Source organism: Apteryx mantelli, chromosome Z (assembly GCF_036417845.1).
Source record: "Apteryx mantelli isolate bAptMan1 chromosome Z, bAptMan1.hap1, whole genome shotgun sequence".
NCBI lineage: Eukaryota > Metazoa > Chordata > Aves > Apterygiformes > Apterygidae > Apteryx > Apteryx mantelli.
In genome coordinates this window covers 72,690,104-72,710,266 of record NC_090020.1, presented here as the reverse complement: position 1 = coordinate 72,710,266, position 20,163 = coordinate 72,690,104, and the positions used below count along the sequence as shown (strand labels likewise).

Genomic DNA, 20,163 nt, shown 5'->3' with positions numbered 1-20,163 from the left:
TGGCTTTTAGACGAAGGGTCCCTCCAAAAGTAAGCAGACTGAACATCTGTGGTCTTTGCATAGTGACAGCATCATTCTGGAGTGTCTGACAGCTGATCTAAGCTGTTGCGGACTGGTTGGAGATGGATTTCTGTTCCGCTATTGACTTCTGCAAGAAGCAGCTTCATGGTAAACCAACAAAAATGCCTATTTTGAATAGCAGGTTGGGCTTAATGGATCCCTAGGGATAACAGCAGCTTCTATTTCCCAGTTCAGACATAAGTCCCTTTGCTTCTCTTTCCTTTCTTCAGGCAGGTTTTCAGAAGTGATTCTTTAATAAAGCAGGGACAGATGAATGCAGACCCAGTGTAATGTGCGTAGGGGAGGTTAATCCTCCTTCCTCCATCTAGGAATGGGAGGGTGATAGGAGCTGGGAATGTTGCTAGAAACACTGAAGGAGGCAGTCTTGCTTCTCCTTCCCTTCTTCCCTTCCTGTCCTCCGCCCTCCCTGGTCCTAACCTCTCCCTTTTGCCAGTTCTGATGTCAAGCTGATCTCCCGGTGAGCCGGTTCAGCTCACTTTTCTGGCCAGAAACAGTTCGCTTTTCTTTTCTGAGTTATTTGTCTGCTGGTTTGGTGACCAAAGGGTCAGATGAATGCCAGAGCTTGTGCAAAGAAAGAGATAAGACTGTGCAGCAGGGAGGAAGGACCGCTGGTAAACCAAGGGGGAAGGAAGAAAAAAGGCACCAGCCTGCCATTGTGAACGGTAGTGGCTGCTAGATCTGTTCAGCCCGAAAGGGGGCAACTACGTGAAATGGCTGAATTGATCTGTCTGTCAGCAGCACTCAGAGAGGCAGTGTTTTCTCCTCTGCCACAACTTCCCAGACATCACTTCCCCATTAAGTGTCAAGCTGATGATAACAGATGCTTAAAGTTGCAACAAATGTTGTTGCAATTAAAATGATCACAAACAAAGAAATAAATGAAGAAAATGACATACAGATAAGACCCTTTCTATCAGGACAGTGGTGATAAGGATCTCTCCTCTTACTTGTTGTGATGCTGTCCCACCAGTTAAGAGAAAGCTAATTGTTGCCTCTTCACACTGATCTGAAATGCCAAGGCCCTTCTGCACAGCAGAGCATCAGAGATGCCTATTTCTTACACAGACTCGTTTCAGAAATTCTTGATGCACAGGATTGTGCATCAGAGCTACAGACACTGGAGTATTAGATCTTCTCCTTTTGATGCTGGAGTAAAGAGAATTCATTCTGAAAACAATCTGTTGTGACTCAGCCACATGGAACAGCTGTAGATGTGATTTTTGGCCTTGATCAAGTATGAAAAGTCAAGGTTTTATTTTAACTGTATACAGCTTGTAGAACTGGCTTGTTAATGTGAGTCCAAAACCACTATTTTTCACAAGGGAGTGTTTTATTCATTGGTAAGCAGTAGCATTGTATACCAATATTTCCTTGTACTGAACTTCTCCATAGCAGCCAATATTGTTAAATAGTATATTAATCTGAATGGAAACACTTTTCTTTATAATCAACAACTGCGTAGCACTGTGGTCCAGTCAGCTCTATTTGTGATCAGTACCTGAGTTAGCTTCCCTTTGCTGTAGCTGCATTCAGGTTATACCACTGATTCTCTTCACCTCAGTCTAATATGTATTTTATTTGTTTGCTTGCTAACAAAAAAGCTGAGATCCACTCAGAACTCAAATAGCAGAGAGGAGTAGGGCACCTCATCCTTCCTTTCTCATTATGTTTATATCCTCTCACTGTGCTTATATCCATTGCAAAAATAAGAATTCCAGACTGAAACTGGGTCTTTCCTCCATGCTTCTCAGGAAAGGAGCTGCAAAGGTAGCAGCGAGATATCTTTTTGCTTTTTCCAGTGTTGGAGCTGATGCTCTGACATACGACAGTGAAGGGTGAGGGTTGATATGCCAGCTGACAACAGCTATACAAACGGCCACTGTTGCAGCCAGGGGTTCCCACGATGGAGAGGTGTCAGCAGGGACCCTCTTCTCCCCATCACCCCCTTTACCCTATACCCTGAGGTTAGCAGGGGGAAGTATTAGGGGCCAGTGGGCTATCATGAGCCAGCTCAGGGTGCTTGGGATGCTAGACGCAGCAGCTACGGAGCAGCAGTGACTAACGCGGTGTGGAATCTGGCCCAGTGTACTTTTCCCACATATGTTTTTATAATCCGTCAAAACAGAAAATTACTTTGGTCTCTCTGTTAAATGAGTGCCTAGAAGAAGATAAATAAAAAAATAGCCAAATTCTATCTTCTGTGACAGAGACAAGAATCTGAAGTAAGTTCCACTGAAGCCAGTGATTAAACTGTTGAACAGTATTTGGCCCTCAGTATCCTGTTTCTTTCCAAGTTCCCCAGAACCTTGGGAATAAAGGAATTAGTTGTGAAAGGTGGTGGGAGGACAAAGCTATAGGTTAACTGATTGTTGACTGCTGCTGACTAATAGTTGTCTCTGGAGGAACTCTGCCTTGCATTTTCACCTGATGTTATCTAGTGCTAAATGTGTATATCGATTTTTATATGGGAGAAAACTTCTAAACAGCATGCTTCTGTCTTTGCTTTTCAGATATTATTATCCAGTATCCTCAGTTCTCTGGCTACTCATATATCACCTTTGAACCACTGAAAAACTCCTATCAGACATTTCAAATTACCCTTGAATTCAGGGTAAGTTTAAGCAATCCTGAGTTCACACAGGAGCTTTAAATTTTATTTGCTTATTCTGATGCTGTAGACACTGGAACAATAACTTAGCTTCATTATAGCTTCTAATGTAATTGTGGTGAGCATGTACATAACCTTCATCGCTAAAGATCTGGCTTCACATGCAATGAATGTGAATGAATTTGGTGATCTGAGCTAAAATGTTTGTATCTATTATTGATAGTGCATGAGCGAATCCCTGGCATCAGCAATACTGGGTGTTGCAGACTAGCAGCAATGTACCTTGGCAGGACTATAGTCATATGAATGAACTACAGGCTGAAATACACCTGTATTTTTTGTAATTAAAATTTGTAATTTGAAAGTGCCACACATTATGTTTACACATAAGAAGTGGCGATCTTGTTTTCTTGAGCAAAAGACTGCTAGAGTTCCTTTCTTACCCTGTGGGATATAAGTAGGCATTATTTTCCCCTCTGAAATATGGGACACCAGCCACTAGTAACTGCAAGATGTTGAACTAGTTAAACTGTGGGTCTGATGTGGTAGGGTAAATCTCACATTGCCTTGTGTTAATGCTGTCTACGTGTTTCGGACAGAGCTGGCAGTGCCTCCTGTAGGGAAGGTGGCTGGGCACGTGTCGTAGGTGAGCTGTCAGATGCAGTCCTGCTCCCACATACGGCAGAGTTGCCAGCTTCACGCTCTAGGTATGAGACTGTCACCAGAGCAGGAGTAACCTGTTGCCTCACATGGTGATCCAACACTTTTCTGGCAATTTGTCAGCCTGAGTTGCGGGATGGCTGGGAAGAGCCGTTGTGTCAGCTGCTACGCACATATGGGTAAATCGTGCCTGCACAGGTTCTTCAGTTTGAAAAGCATCAGACTCACAGAACATGTGAAACAGCGTGTGTGTATTCATGGGCAGTAGGTCTGATGTGTCCAGACTTACTAGGCTTGCTAGGACTTCCTTGCTAGACTTTGTGCTCAGAGGTCTCATACGGGACATATCTGACAGGTTTTAATGATTCGAGCTTGTCTGTACTTCTGATACTGTTGATAGGTCATACTGTAAATAGAAGAGATGGTCCTAAACCATTTAAGCATTAAGGCCATGGTTTTTCAGGCTCTTCAAGTGCAGGATTTGAAATTGACTGACCTATTTCTGGTTTTAGAACTTAAAAGCTCCATCTGATAAATGTTGTACGTTTTCTAGAGAAAAGTCCCCCTCTGCTACTCGCATTTGTCTGTCACTTTGAGGCTTAGACTTTGATTTTTCTTGTTGATGTGGTGATTGCAGGCTGAATCAGAAGATGGTTTGCTGCTATACTGCGGAGAAAATGAACATGGTCGTGGTGATTTTATGTCACTAGCAATCATCCGACGTAACCTCCAGTTCAGGTAAAGCATTGATTTCTACTAGGCTCACCTCCACCCTAAATCTGGTGTAAAGAAAAGGGGTCATTGTTGCCTCCTGGGACTCCTTTACGTGATGAATATCTGTCGTGTCTTTGACTTCTGCCCCAGGCAGTGCACAAAATGGATAGTATGACTTCACTGAGCAGTTCTTCAATATTTTGTTCTCTCATCCTTGTTTAGTGACATAGACATATGCCTTGTTGAACTCACTTTACGCAGACCTTGCTGCGAAGGCAAAATGGTTTTTTCTTAGACAAAATGAGTTTTCTTAGGGGCATTATTATGGGGCTCATTGCTATGTGAGCACTGAACTTGCTCACCAGTGAGCCACTGCACTTGCTCACCTTTTGCTATGTAGAGTTTCTTTGCTTCACAGCAAAAGGATCTGAAGAGAATATAGTAAAATACAGAGATTTAGCGCAAGCAAGGGGCCTGGAACTTCATCCCATACATGTCATTTGGATAGGAGTGGCAGATCTTTTAAATGAAGACGGAGGAAGTTTCTTGCACTGCCTCAGATAAGCATATGAGAGAATATCTCACAGGTCTCCATTTTTTTGGGAGGGTGATTCCTCTGAAAGTGGGGAAAGACAACATGGATGGTGTGTCTTAGTCCTGTTTCTATTCACCTCATGCATTGAAGGGCAATCAGAGAAAATGGCATGTTTTGTGCATATTCAGCTCCACACAGTCTCTCATGGAGAGACTTGTCAATCAATACGGAAAGATTTGAGTTTCGTATAGAATCCCAGAGTTATTAATCTAGCACTGCCTTTCAGCAGGGTCCTAGAAAAATTCCCAAGAGAAATTACTGTGATAGCAGGAACTCAGATTGTAATACCCTGCATCTTGAAACAGTTTCTGCTGTTGGCAAGCTTTGCATGCACTTGGTAGTGCCAGAGGATGCAAAATCTTCTCCATGAGAGAAAGAAGGATATTAAAGAAAGTTTGAAACTTAGATCAGATTTAGACCTGCTGTCTAATTTTCCTGTGGCCTTTTAATATGGAATGCGAAACCGAGAGGTTCCCGAAGGGGAAGGGAATATTCAGAGTCTAAAAATGACTGTTGGTTATTGAAGTTAATGAAAGATTGTCACCCTGTACTCTCTGCCTCATGCTCCCAGGTTCAACTGTGGCACTGGAGTTGCAATCATAACGAGTGAAAACAAAGTCAAACTGGGGAGCTGGCACAGTGCCACCTTGTTCAGAGATGGGCTGAATGGCTGGCTCAAGATGGACAATGACATTCCCGTCACAGGAAAATCTCAGGTGAGTAATCCTGCACCTGGAGCTCTACCTTGGGCTCTCTCAAGGTTATGATGACATTTCTTCTTGCCAGCAGAAGTCCAGTCAGGTTGAAAAAGTACATTTTTATTTATCAGTGTCGGGGAACTTAGTGAACCAGGTTCAATGGACAGACTGCTCTTCCAGATATGTAATCTAGAAATCACATAGATAAATATCCCAGCAGTGAATGCCATCACAGTCTTCTAGGATGCTCTTTACTTGCTCAGCCACCCTTCTGCTATACTTCCCCAATCTCAGATACAGGCTGCTGTTAGAAGTTTGCCAGGCTTTACGGCTGCTGTCCCTGATTGCTTTCTTTTTCAAGGCTCAGAGAATTCAATCTCGCTCTTCTCTGCTTCCCCATCCAGAAAAAATTGCAAACGTATGTGTGTATATATATGTGTGTATATAAAAAAATATATATATATATAGCTGCACAACATATTTATATACAAAAAGTGTAATGATGTGTATACAATTGACATAGATTTAAGCACAGTAATATTTTGATGAAAGATATTTAAAAGGAACTCAGGCTGAAACTTCAGGAACACAAATGTACTGCAGAAGCATCCTTGCTAAGGAACAAACTGAAAAGCAAAACAAATAAAAAGAAAACAAAGTTAACATTAGATTATAAAGATTGCCAAGCAGTTAGAGATAGAGGGCCAGATTCTGCCCTGAATTTTATTAACACCAACAATTTCATATGAGGCAGCCAGGATAAAATATAATAGAGGAAGATGTCTTGACTTGCTCTTCTGTTACCAAGCCAGAAAACAGAAGTGAAATTGAAGAAAAAAAAAAAAAGAAAAAGAAAAAAAAAACTGAAAAAAAAACTGAAAAAGGAGACATTTGCAAATTGGTTCAGATATCTTCTCTCTTCTCTTTGATAAGCACTATTATCATGCCCTAGCCCTGAAGAAGGTGGCTTCAGACATCTTATCACTTTACACTTTCATGTGCAGGCTCTGAAAGGAAAAAAATCTTGAGGACTTGAGTAATAGGAATGGGATGAAGCCTGACAGCATAAATACTATGTGCTTGAGGTCTAATGTCTGCTGCACATGGAGAGCTCGTCAATTGGGAATGACACAGGAGAAGGATTTTAGTGTCTGTCAGATGCTTCTGTGTGTTACTAATGCTATGAGGCCATGCAAAGGGCAAATGTGATTCTAGGGTGAACCTGGAGAGATATTTCCAGCAGAGACTAATGCCGTTGTAAAAGGCTTCAGTGGGACTGCATCTGGCCATGTACAGCTGTGATCACCCATATCCAAACAGATGAAGTCAAACAAGAGAAGGTGCAAAGAAGGGCTGCAGGATGATTATGGTCTGCAGAGATTATTACAAGAATAATTCAGCAGTAGACACATGTATTTTTCTAGCTGCAGCTGGACCAGAATAAGATATTATTGCTCCAGGTGTTTCTCTCGGCCAGGGCTTCTGCTCCCTTAGTATTGCTGTTCATATGAGTCTTCCTCAGCCCACTCTAGTCCAAATGACGTGCATTAGTGTCAGCAGAACGGTAGTCTTTTCTCATCTGGTTCATTTTGGCTTGAACAGGTTAGAGAAGTTGAGCTTGACAGACCGGGGGCGCAGGAGCATCAAAGATGAGGAGTGGTGGCAAGCAGCTGGGGCAGGCTGGAGCAGCTGCCTGCTGCAGCCTTGGGCTATGCCCACTGTGTAACTCTGTAGACATCTGAGCTATCTAGAGCCACAGACTTCGCCTGGATTAGTTTACCCTGCTCATATAGATCCATTTGAGGTGTTTCTACAGTGTGCTGTGCGATAACACCCACAGGCTCAGTAACCTTGGCTCATTTAGCCTGGCAAATACAGGCTTTGGGGATATGATTTATCCTTGTAAATACTATGGAGATGTAAGGCAGGGAAGGAGTGGAAAATTCAGAAGCTGTTTAGGCTAGAGGCCAATACAGTCACATGAGCACATTGGTATAGACTGGCCATGAATAAACATATATGAGAATTTGGAAGGTTTCTTACTAAAGAGCAGTGAAGTTTTGGAACAGCCTTTGACTAGGAGGCAGAAGACAAATATTTTGATCAGCTTATGAAAAGAAGTAGACTCGGTTGCTGACAATAGCATAGGGTTTGATCCAGTGATCAAAAAGGTTTGTTCATTTTTTTGTTCCTTACTGTGCGCTATAGCAGTGCTAGTACACTTTGCATTTGTAGGTTTCCATAGGCAGGTTAAGGCCAGAAAAACAAGAGGTAGTAAATTTAGTGCTGGCGAAGTGAGCAGAATCCCCCTGAAGTTGTTGTACTTGTATCAGTTTATGTCTTGGCTTTGTTTTTACCTTTGTTTTTTGTCATTTTATTATTATTCCGTAGTAAGTATTTGCTGGGTTCTGTCCAAAAGGCAGTATCACATTGGTCTGTGTCCCCCAGGGCTTAGAATTTCAAAGAAAAACAATTTTGGCAAAAGTAAAGGAAGAAATCGCAGGAAAAGACAGATATCCTCAATTCCTCCTCAGAATATAGTAATTTTTAAGCTTTTTATTTTGCATTAAATAGTCCAAGCTGTTGCAATGGCTGTGAATGCAAAAAATAGCATTTAAAATGATACACCAAGAGGAGGAATGCCTAATGGAAAGGAATTACCAATGAGCAGCCTAAATCTCCCCTGAGACAATTCTTCATGGAGAAAATAATTGATTATACACAGTGTGGCTGAATTAGTTATCATGTGTTATGTCTGTTCCATATCATGTCACGCTGTGTTTTCCCTTTAGGGCCAATATAGCAAAATTACGTTCCGGACTCCCTTCTACGTTGGCGGTGCCCCCAGCATGTACTGGCTGGTCAGAGCAGCGGGCACAAACCACGGATTCCAGGGCTGTGTTCAGACCCTCAGTGTCAACGGAAAGGTCGTTGATATGAGACCCTGGCCATTAGGGAGAGCGCTAAGTGGAGCTGATGTAGGTAAGTGTGGTGGTATGGGATCCTTAAACAGTGTTAAACCAGCATTACGGCAGAGGCCTGTTGAAAAAATGGAGCAGTGATCCAGGTTTGAGAGAGGGAAGGTTGGTCTCTGGTCTTTGCACGGTATTTCTCTGTACCTTTGTGCATTACTTTAATTGTCTGCAGTAGAGGGGCTTTATCACACTGTGCAAGTCTCAATGTGACATGCCAAAAACCCTTCCTTGTGGACACAGCTATCCAGCACAACAGTAAAACTGTCCAAAAACCCACCATCTTAAAAAAACAACAGCTCAGTGTTGCTGATATAATCATGCCTGCACCAGTATTTCTGCCAGCATCTCTCAGGGTGGCTCTTCATGTTCCTGACTGACACACTCATACCATCAGAAATCAATGGTATGCACACTGTGTTTGTATTTAAAATGCTATGGACACAACAAAATGTGTTTTGCCTAAAGGCATCATTGCATTTGTCTGAAGCACTGCAGGGATCTTTCAGACCTACAGCAGTACTCTTGCCCTTACAAAGGGCTCTTTCCCATGAAACCCCATTACAGCTGAAGCAGATAGGCTTTCCCATTGACCAGCCATTGTTTTCATTTCCAGGATCACAGTATGTTTAAAAAATGCCTTGGAATACATTCTCTCAACAGCTTTATGAAGTGTTATTGTAACATTATCTCCCCTTCACAGATGAAAAGATGGAGAAGTAGGGAAGTTAATGAACTAGTCCTGTCATCTGTACATATTTATTCATCTCTGTTTCATCCATGTTATGGGCACTTGAAAAAAAAAAGATAAGGCAACAAAATCCTTGCTTTAATGACCTCCCAGTCTAAACAGTTTAAGACAGAGCAAACCCCAAGTCAGAAAACAAGTGGTAAAGGCAGGAAATAGATCCCATATCTTCCAACTCTCAGTGCCATGCTTCAGCCACAAAGTCATCTTTCTTCTCTTTTACAGCTTGGTGTTTGGAATCCCAAGAAGGAAGTGATTAATAAGAAACTTCCTAACAATTGCTCTGTATTCTCTAGATAAAATGACCAGCCTTCTGTGCAGTATAGGAAGGGAACAGAGTGGCCCAAGAAGCAGATGGTGAAAAGAATAAGACTTTGGAAACAGAGTAATTTCACAATAGAGTGAGAATCTATGGAATTTATATAGAGAGAGGAAAGTCTTGCTAAAGTTCTCTGAGCCCTAATCTCTATTGCCTGTTTGTTTGCACCTAGCTCCCTTCCCATCCATGAATGCTCCGTGTACTACTGCATTAACAATCAACATCAATGAAAGTAAATGCTGGGTTTTGCCATGTGTGACTCAAAGCTGAATGATGGAGCCTTCCTGTTCTTACGTGGCTGCACACATTTATCTGAAACTGTACCATGAGAGATTTGCAAACTATAGAATATAATTTAAGCCTAAAGTAAATAAATTGGAAGTGAACCTGACGGAGTTTAGGAATGTTTTTTGCTAGCCAGCCTTTTCTTTCTTTCTTGTTGGCACTCTGTATAAATCAGCGGTACTGTGGTACATGGACCGTAGAATTGAGGGTGGGGAAGAGAGGGATCCCTCCTGCATTAAGCCATCTCTGCCACCTGCATTAGAAGAACCGGCATGTCAGTACCTCGTATTCTCGCTGAGGCTTCCCTCGTCCTCCTCTGCCCGTAGGGTGGCAGTGGATGTAGGCATCAGACGTGTGATTTGTCTTTTCGGTTTAGTCACCTGTGCTGGACCAAGTGCTGAAATACTCCATGTCACAGAGACACCGTGAGAGCAGCGTGGTCCTTAAATACCAAGACCGTTCCAGTTGAAACTGCCCCTAAAGCCAGTGAGCCTGCACCTTGTCCCATTATTGTTATCTTCCTTGTCCTTCTCTGGTTTTCAAAGATTTTGCTCAACTTTGGTGTGTTTGAAAAGACAAGTAGCATTGTCAGGCAGATGTAGTAAAGATGAGTGTTGTCCGAGTTTTCTGTTCGCAGTTCAGTATATCAACATGGGTGTTTACCCACATGTCTTGGCTCAGTTTCCCTGTCTGTAAAATGGAACTGGAGCTGCTCATTTCTGTTGCATTATGATAAGTGATGAGAGCGCGAGAATGTGAGAGATCTCAGGGACTAGGCACCTGTTCACTAATCGTAGTGAACCTAGGCAGTAAGACTGAAAAGGACCTTGAGGAAAAGTAAAAATTGTTGTTTTAAAATGTTCTCTATTTTGCAATAAATTTTAAAATAGGATTTATATATGAAAGGTGTTGCTTAAACCCCACTGAAACTGTGGTTTAAATTCTACTGAAATGGAGTACAGTTATGTGGAAAACACTGTAACAAAACCCCAGTACTGTCCTGCTTTATTTTACCATGGCCATTAGCTGCTCAGAAGAGAAAAAGATGGCTAAATTAGCATTGTGAGTACAGAGGCTCCCACAGCTGGGTGTGGGGCAGCCTTTTGAAAGGGTTAATTGTCTCCTTCTGTGTAGAAGGAGAATTTGCTCTGCTGCAGAGGCCTCTTATATTTTGCTTGTGATCCATGGGTTAGCCCTGGAGCCTTGCATTATGAACAGCGTACTCAGGCTGTCCCCCTCCACAATAAAAAATGGGCCTGGTGGGACATCTGTAAATGTACAACACGAGACAAGTCTGTTCTGACAGGGAGTTATTCCAGATGACCTAAGAGTTATTACCGCATGTCTTCTGCGACTCAGCAAGCAAAGGTTATTTTCCAGCTTGGACAAGTGAGTGATCATCTCATTTTTGTAACAGGATGAAGCAGCACATCAGCCATCTACACAAGAGAGATTTCACTGCACTTCTCTTTCTGAATATATGATGGGAAACCGAACTATAAAGCTGGCACTGTACTAATGCCAGTACCTCACTGAAGTTTTGTAGAGTCCTGCCCTGGAAAGTGTCTGTACAATCAGAGTGATTGTGTCACAGTGCTGTATTTAAACACAGCAAAACAGAAACACACAACATATCCTCTTCTTGCAATAGGTTTGCCAAATTTTTCTCGGTCACCTCAGATAACAAAACTGTTCTCCAGTGTTTATTTCTGATAATATTCAACTGGAGAGTCAGAATTGCCTCAGTGCACCTGTCTCATCTCAGAGGTGATGTTTCAGAGTACCCCAAAATAAATGTGATTCTTAGTTTGTCAGAAACTTTGCCCTTCCAAATGATATGCTTATGCTCGTACACCACAAATGTGTTATTTGAGCTTTCTTAATGAATAATTTCAGTTTAGTACTGTGAATAAGGGGGAATCTATCTAAGCAGAAACTAATTAAAATAAAGAAGAAAAATAAAATTAACCAGTACTTCATAAAAACCAGTACTTCACCATTAAATACTGTAATTTTATAGCTATCTTCACAGCTCTAAGAGGCAAATAAGTAAACTGTTTATTCTATGGCAGTTTCAGCTTAATTGTAGCAAAAAAAAAACCCTCATCATCTTGCTCTTTCAAGTGATGTGCCAGCAGAGTAGAAATGCTGCTTAGAAAGCCGGTATCCTGGTGGTATGGATCCCTTTTAGTGCAGACAGAAGAGTTAACCTCATTTTAGTTAATAAGATTAGCTGCTGCTGATGAACACCTTTCCAGCTTACCATAGCACAAATTTACGATGAAGAAGGAAGCACTTACGGTAATTGAAATTAAACAAATCGCAGTGCTTGTAAACATCCAGTGACTTTTGGAGATTTTGAAATTAACCCAAGAAAATAAAGGTGGGAACAGAGACAGAAAATTAGTTATCTGGGGAATGAGTGAAATGTATGACTGTCGTGGTTTGTTGGTTAGTGATAATTTCTGCTATTTTTAAAGTCTGTTTCTAGTCTGGTATAAAGTCAGTGCTGACAGTGAAGCTCCTTTGCCTCAGAGGTGCACAGTTTGACAAACTGGGAAAGAATCTAGATAGGAGAGCAAATCGTATTTGTTGCTAGTAATGATCAAGAGCCAAATAAATCTTCTTTGACAAACAACTTTGATATGTTCTGGCCCTGTGTTTAGGTGAATGTAGCAGTGGAATTTGTGATGAAGCTTCCTGTATCAACAGTGGTACCTGTACTGCAAGCAAAGCTGATTCATATATTTGCCTTTGCCCTCTTGGATTTAAAGGTCATCATTGTGAAGAAGGTGAGAGGATGCTAGGTTGCTTGTATTTCTTTGTATGAGTTATCTCGTGTTCAGGGCGTTTTCTCCATATTAATATCCAAGGTTGCCTTATAATATTACACTGACAGAAGACAGTCCATGCTATTTTTTCTATTTAGAATCACATAGTGAAACCCTCCCCCACCGTTCACTCTGGAGCTCTATCCAGCTCCTGCGTAATTGGCTTCTCAAACTCACCTTTCAGAAGTTAAAATAATGTACCGCTCCACAGCTATACGTTAACTCTAAAAAAAATCAAATGCATTTCTCCTAAAAACAGTGTCAGTTCTATATTCTAAAATGTAAAATACCAAATATCATTTTTCTGTTGAAACCATGGAGATATAAAATAGTCAAATGCATACCACATTATTTTCTGTGCTGCAGAACATAGGTTTTCATGAAACCACCCATTGTGTGCATACCTACTACTTTGAGAAACCCAGCCATAATACAGAAAAGGGGTAAAGCATTTTATTATACAAATGTATCTTTGAAGAAAGAAGGGATTAAGGAGGGAAGCAATGTTATTGGTTAGGATAAAAAATATTTTTAACTTGCATGATAAAGCTTCTAGGTTTTTTTTCTTAGTATTAGCTTTAACTACATAACAAGAGAACTGACATTGGTTAGTAGGTTAGTCAGTTCCTTACCTTTAGGCCTCAAGTGACCTGCTTGTGTATTCTGGATTTCCAGCAATCGCCTTGGCTGTACCTCAGTTCAATGAATCCTTAAGGTCATTTGCTAGTACACCCTGGCCCTTGGAACCACAGAATTACCTTTCCTTCATGGAGTTTGAGATAACATTTCATCCAGACGTAGAGAGCGGTGTCCTTTTGTACAGCTACGACACAGACAGCAAGGACTTCCTCTCCATTAACATGGTGGCTGGTTACGTGGAGTTCAGATTCGACTGTGGCTCAGGAACGGCTGTTATCAGGTAAACTGGGTTTCTTATACTTTCTTTCCAGCAGTGCCACAGTGCAGATCCAGGTGAGGAGTGGGCTGGAAGGAATAGTAACCTGTAATGGGATATTTGAGCCCATCACTCTCTAGTGGCTGCTACTTCTAAGGAAACACAGAAACACTAGTTGTATTTAAGTGCATAAGATTTTCTCCTACTCTTCCTACATTAATTTCCATCTCAAAGCATTGTTATGAGTGTTACAATTTTATGCCACCATCTTATTGCAGATGTTACCTTTATTTCTGTGCAATATTGCAGAAATTCTCATTGCCACCATGATATTGTGTCACAGCTAATTAGGGGTTAATAAGGAAGGGATCCATGAAAATTTTATACATATATTCATACTTTACAGCCACAGGATGGTACAATATTGGCACTTTTCTGAGCATCTTCCCTCCTGGTCTGGAGTCCTGACAGTAAGCACTGGGCTGGAGGCATCGCAAGGAGAATGTATACCTCCAGGTCCCCTCTTTCCTTCTCACAGTGCTGGGATTTTGGAGATCTAAGGATAGGATCCAATTCACCTGAATTCATGAGCCTAAAAGTTAGATGTCTGCCTCCCAGATAAAGACAGACCTTCTGAGAATGATTCATCCCACCCTAAAATAGGTGTCTAGGATAGAAACAAGGAGATGCCTCAAAAAGGGCTAATCTCTCTGTGTAAACCGAATGGCAGTCCCCGAACAGCTGTTCCTTGTGCTCTGAGGAAAAGACAAAGGGCCAAATAGAAGCATTCAGTACTTTGGATCTGATCCAAGAGACTGCCAGTTGGACCAGGCTGACCTAATATATAGAAATAATCTATACAAAGCTTATGCAAAATATGTACATTGCCTCAACTTTTGCATACTATATGCTTCCTGTGAACACTGGGAATTTTGGCTATGCCGAGATTAGGAGGAATATACTGATTTTTCCCTGAATGAGGACCCAAGCAAACAAACTCATTCATATTTGAAAGTGAGCAATGAAATTTCAAGTCAGCAAATGCAAAATAATGCACAATCCTAATAATGCACAATTGTGGCAATACCGTTATTGTTACCTGATAGAGATCCTGGAGTCATCAGGCATCGTTCTGTGAAAGCAACAGTTAATTGCTTGGAGACAAATAGAAAAAGACAAGTACAATGCAGAGAGTTATTAGGAATAGAATAAAGAACAATGCCTCTGTAAAAATTCCTGGTACATACACCCATGTCTTGAAAACTTCTTGCAGTTCTGATCACTCCATTTCGAAAGAAATTAGTAAAATTCTGAAGAATAGCAATGGTAGTATTCAGGAGAGGGAAAGAAACAGCTTCCAAAAATACAGTAGGACCCGTCAGCCCGGAAAGGAGACAGCTTGGTGGAAGTACGATAAAGATTTTTAAATTGTGAGTGACATTGAGATAAATAAGGAATGATTATTACATATTTTTTCATTAGCAAAGAATTAGAGGGAATCCAGTGAAACCACAGAACAAGTAGTATAAAACAAAGAAAATCAGACTTTTTTTTTTTCAGGCAGCACACAAATAAGTTGTGGAAACTAATTGTCATAGCATGTTACAGATGCCAGAACTATAAATAGGTTCAAAAAAACATTTGACAAATTTGAAGAAAGATCCATTGAGGAAGATCAAACACAATTGTACGGATGCAGCTTCTGATTCAGGAAATTGCTAAATGACAAGTTGCCAGAAGCTGGGAGGATATATCAAGGGAAGTACCCATACTTGCCCTGTTCTTTTCTCTTGCCCAAAGTGGCAGAAATAGCTAATGTCAGAGACCTTTGCGCCAACCCAAAATGGTCCTTCTTACAACAGCTTTCAACCTCTTTCTGATTATAGCTGTCTAATTCTTATTACAGGCAAACATAAGACGTTAAAGTAGACAATCATTTTTTTCCCCAAAATACTGTAGTGCTGCAAAACACCAGGTACAAAAATTTAACCGAGATGTATGTGGCTTGTAAAATGTGGCAGGAGCCACAAGCATATGCCTGAGAGTGGAAAATATCCCTTTCTCCGTAAAAGCAAAAGAGAGAACTGGAAGCCAGCTAACATTTGGGTCATGTATATTAAGGAAAATGGAGTTTGGTTATGATAGCTGGATAATGTCCTGAAGCTGACAAGCTTAGTTAAAAGTCATGAGAATTGCCCAAAACACAGAGATGTTGTTATACAATACTTTACAGATATCTGTGTTCAATGAATATTATATAGATTGCACGGTCGGGCACCTGATGAAGAAATGCCAAACTTCTGATTGTCTGCTCAACATTAGTTTTTACAGTGGTTTCATTGATTCAGTCTTTTCTAGCAAGTTAATATTGTAGGAGGCATAATGCTGGTACACAGTGGAATCCTTTTCAGCCCATAAATCTAATTCAAAATAAATGAATCCCTATATCCCTTATAACCAGTTGATTACTGGCATTACATTGTGTCACTCTTTCTCCAGCTGATTACCATCCTAATGACTTTATCCATGCACAAGCACACGTTCAAGCTTCGGACAGTATGGTTACATGCTCAACTCATGCATTAACCATATAACTTTGAATGACATGTCGAACTTTCCTCAGTCTGCAAAATCCTTCCCATGGCTGAAGTACATCAAAACTGCAGATATCCTAGTGAAATTACCCCAAGCTCAGCTGCTATCCTCATGGACTCCTCCACCTCATTGACTGCAGCAGTCAATCCACCACTTAGTGCGAACAGTTAGCCGTATGTCCAGTTCAGCTCCTTTTTCTAGATAATGTGTGCAACATAGTCCTGACTGCCTGTGTTCATAGGGCCAGGCTGAGATAACAGGCTGTTAAATATTAGAATATAATTAGAATATGATTAGAATATCTTTATAATCAGGGATGAAGGAAGCTCATTTTAGTATGTCAGCAAAATGAGTAGAAAAGCTGAACTTTGTGACGCTCGGGTTTTGCTTCAGCAGTCTTGGGCTGGCCCTGCTTGAGCAGGGGGTTGGAGCAGGTGGTCTCCAGAGGTCCCTGCCAGCCCCGACGGCACTGTGAGTCTGTACTGAGGGGGAGAAGCACCGTGCGCAGAGAGGAGCAGGGATGCTGAAGAGAAGGCTAGATGCAGAACCTGAGCTATTTATCAGGATGTCTTAGAGGAAAATTTGCTGTCCCCCGGGATTTCACATGGCCCAATATTTGCAGGATCAAGAATTTCATGATTTGGAGTATTTCTTAAGGTTCAGTTTAGCTGGGAAAAAATAATTCTTAACTCCACGGCAAGCAAAGAACCAGAAGTATTCAAATGCCTGCAAAAAGCATTAAAAAACTCATGCTGGTTTAAAAAGGGCTGTGAATCCAAGAAATAACTTGCAGATCTTAAGTGGTAACTCTGCAAGGTTTACTCATCCCTAATTGTAATTAAATATGGCAGAGCAGGAGGGTTAACATTATGATGACCTAATCAGCAGAGGAGATAAAATGTATGTATTGCCACTTATTAGGTAGCCAAACCTGTCTGGTTTTGTTATAACTATTGACTTATTCAAGGTGATTAAATTCCATTACCTATTGATTTACCCAAGGTAATTAAACCCTAAATGCTACTAAACAAGAAAAAGGACAACAAATGAGTGACATTGCTTGGTGATATCTCTTTATGGATGGTTTCTGAAAAAAATTATTATTAGTAGTAAAAAGTGATATTGACAGTATCTTCTGAGTAGATAAAAATGGAATTCAAGGAAATTTGGAGGAACAAAATAGGTCTGAATTTATGTTGATTGTTCAGAAAAAAAAGTTTTATTTTCACATTTTCAAAATTAAATAAATTTTTACATCAGCATTTCAGTTGCTATTGAATCACTGTTTCAAATCACATTTTTTTCAATTAAGTATTCCACTTTGAAATGTATCTTTGTTCATCTTTAAATATAAACAGCCTGAAAATACAAAGTTAGAAAGTCTTAATGTGTCCTAAACAACATTGTTTCTGATTTTTCCAGTTTGAGCAGTGAATTTTGGAGAAAAGGCTGCAAGATATTATTTGGACATGAAATATTTTCAATTGTCATTTTACTGCATTGGTTAAAATAAAATACTACAGAACTTCAGTGATGAGGGATGTATTTTTACCCATTATACAAGGTGCTATTCATATTAGTGCTGAACTAATAAGGATTGTATGAACAGTTTTTAAATGCTTCCTTTGAGACTGGTGAATGTTTTACACAACAACTGGGGATTATTGTTCCTAGTCAGAATCACATTATTAGGATCATATTTTAGTTACTTCCCCTTAATGTACAGCAGCCTGTGTGTATGTGTGTCTCTGAAGATTTCACTTAACAGTCTGCATAAATAGAACTGATAAGCCAACACAAAGCGCTTCTGTTTTAAAAGGAGACAAAGAATGTGGGACTAAACTGACCGTTTAGCGGGAAGCTTTATCTCCAAGCTTACATCTCTGTGAAAAGAGGGTGTATAGCTGAGATTAAAATTTGTCTTTGTATATTATAAATGACTTAGCAGAAAAATTAGCTCTGAGGTAGATGAAATGCATGTTGGTTATTGACATTTTTTTTTAGAAATAAAAATAGAGGACTTGTCATTTGCTGTAGCAACATGGTTTTATGTTCCTTTCTGATGGTACTCAGAAATTGTTACTTCCCTATAAGGAAAGAAACTCAGTGATTTTTTTTTTTTTTATCATCTCCAGAGTACTTGACTCTTTATCTTGACAATGATATTTGAAAGTATCAGCAAGATGACAGTGTAAAATACTTAAGAGTTTTCTTCCCCTTCGAACAGGAGTGAAGAACCTGTCAGTTTGGGTCAATGGCATGAATTACGAGTGTCTCGCACAGCGAAGAATGGGATCCTACAAGTGGATAAACAAAAGCCAGTGGAAGGGATGGCAGAGGTGAGATGCATATGACACATATTATCATGAATGCAGCTATTATTTTATAAAATGATCACACAATAAACCATGCAGGCTACTCTCAAAATTCTTAAGAGCTCCAAAAATTGTACACGCCAGGGCATCCTTTTCTGGGAATTTGCACATGAAGGCAGCAAGAACTCTGAGAGACAGGTCTCCTGTAACGGCAGCTGATGTCACGGCCTTCCCTGCTCTTGCTGTGTGGTTGGACCCCTTTTGGGGGGTTACACATGTTCTTGAGATTCTTTTCTGGCTTTTTATTGCTTGTAGCTGAGTCTTTTCACAGCATACACACCGTGAAATATGTCATCTGGTGAAGGATGAAATAGAAAATTATGTGCACAAAGTCCTGTTTCTACCTCTCTCTGAAGGTAGACCCCCCCAAAATTCCTTCTTTGCTTCTTGTGAGATTAATTTTCAGGACAGAATAAGCACTGGAATACTCAGACAGTCAATTACTTGCACTTTATTCTTCCCTCACTAAGAGGTCATACTGAGTCAGGTTTTTAATAAGGTTAACTTTTGCTTCCAGGAATCCAAGCAGGGGTATTTTACTCTAAGCAGGTACATTCAAATATACACACATATGTATTTTTTTTATCCCAAGAATATGAGACTAGAACTGCTTAAAAATGTCTTTTATTCCTTCCTAATGGAAATGTTTATCTTTTCTTTAGAAAACCAGACTCCAAAATCTGTCAGGAGAAGAATCTTCAGGGTTTTTTGGCAAACTAGCAAACTCCATTTAAAGCAAAGACTTTTCCTGAGAAATGTAAATCAATTGAAAAATGTAAATCAATTGAAATTTGTCAAGAAACAGGTTGAGTGGGGAACATTCAAACAGATCAGTTTCTTTAGATATATATAAATACATCTTCTGTAGATGTATGGTCCAAGATGAAGACTCACAGTTTTTTTTCTCAAAAGTGCTGCAATACAGCTGGGGAAGGAGTTTGGTTGGGAGTTGGCAACAAAGAAATCATAGGAACTTCTGCAAGACTGAAATTACATAGTTATCCTGTCCTTAACTGTTTGAAGCCTTCCAGTTCACATCAGGAAGCTGACTAGACCCATCAGGTATCCCGAGTGACTGCTTCTAGTAACTAATGCAAATCCAATGTGTCTTCCTTTTACCCTTGCATCTTGCTGTGGATTTGCTTTTCACATGTTGGAAACGTTGGACAAGTCTCTATTCCATGGACCTTGCTCTGATTTTAACTTCACAGATCTGGTTCTAGTGCTGCTAATATTAGTTTCACATCAATGTAACTCAAGTCATTGCAAATAGAGTTGCTTCCTCTCAGTTCAGATGTGAAATCAGAAATCAGAATGAGAACTGACTTGTAAATAAGGAGAGAATATACTTCATATTGTTTCAGATCTCTCCTTTATCTCCTCTTTTGTTTTTCCCAATTTGAAATATTTGACAGTTTTCAGTTGGCTCTAATTGGAATAAAGCACAGATAGCCAGTAGAGAGGGTCACACAGTGACTTTCGTTAGAGAATTGCACAAAGAAGTGAGACTAGACTGTGTACTTAACAGAAGTAACAGGGCATTAAAGTATAATGTCTAATGTAAGCTAATCTGAAGATACAAGCATGATTCTAGCTGCTCTATTAAAATGTTATTCATATGTTTCTTGCAGGGGGCTTTCACACAGATTAAGTGCAGCTCTGATATATTTATTGGCGGAGTCCCTAATTATGATACTGTGAAGAAGAAATCGGGGATCCTGAGGCCCTTCAGTGGGAGCATCCAGAAGGTATGTGACCACAGTAATATACTGGAAGCATTTGTTTCC

General features: G+C 40.3%; 1 protein-coding gene across 1 annotated transcript in view; it reads left to right on the top strand.

The window, feature by feature from the left end:
• The window catches only part of EGFLAM (EGF like, fibronectin type III and laminin G domains), an 83,980-nt gene that overhangs the window by 48,296 nt on the left and 15,521 nt on the right, over window positions 1-20,163 (top strand). Inside the window, exons 10-17 of the mRNA XM_067316167.1 lie at window positions 2,592-2,692; window positions 3,987-4,087; window positions 5,230-5,374; window positions 8,149-8,338; window positions 12,347-12,472; window positions 13,187-13,430; window positions 18,229-18,340; window positions 20,008-20,124. Of these exons, the coding sequence (XP_067172268.1) occupies window positions 2,592-2,692; window positions 3,987-4,087; window positions 5,230-5,374; window positions 8,149-8,338; window positions 12,347-12,472; window positions 13,187-13,430; window positions 18,229-18,340; window positions 20,008-20,124 (1,136 nt within the window). The remainder of the gene's footprint in view (window positions 1-2,591; window positions 2,693-3,986; window positions 4,088-5,229; window positions 5,375-8,148; window positions 8,339-12,346; window positions 12,473-13,186; window positions 13,431-18,228; window positions 18,341-20,007; window positions 20,125-20,163) is intronic.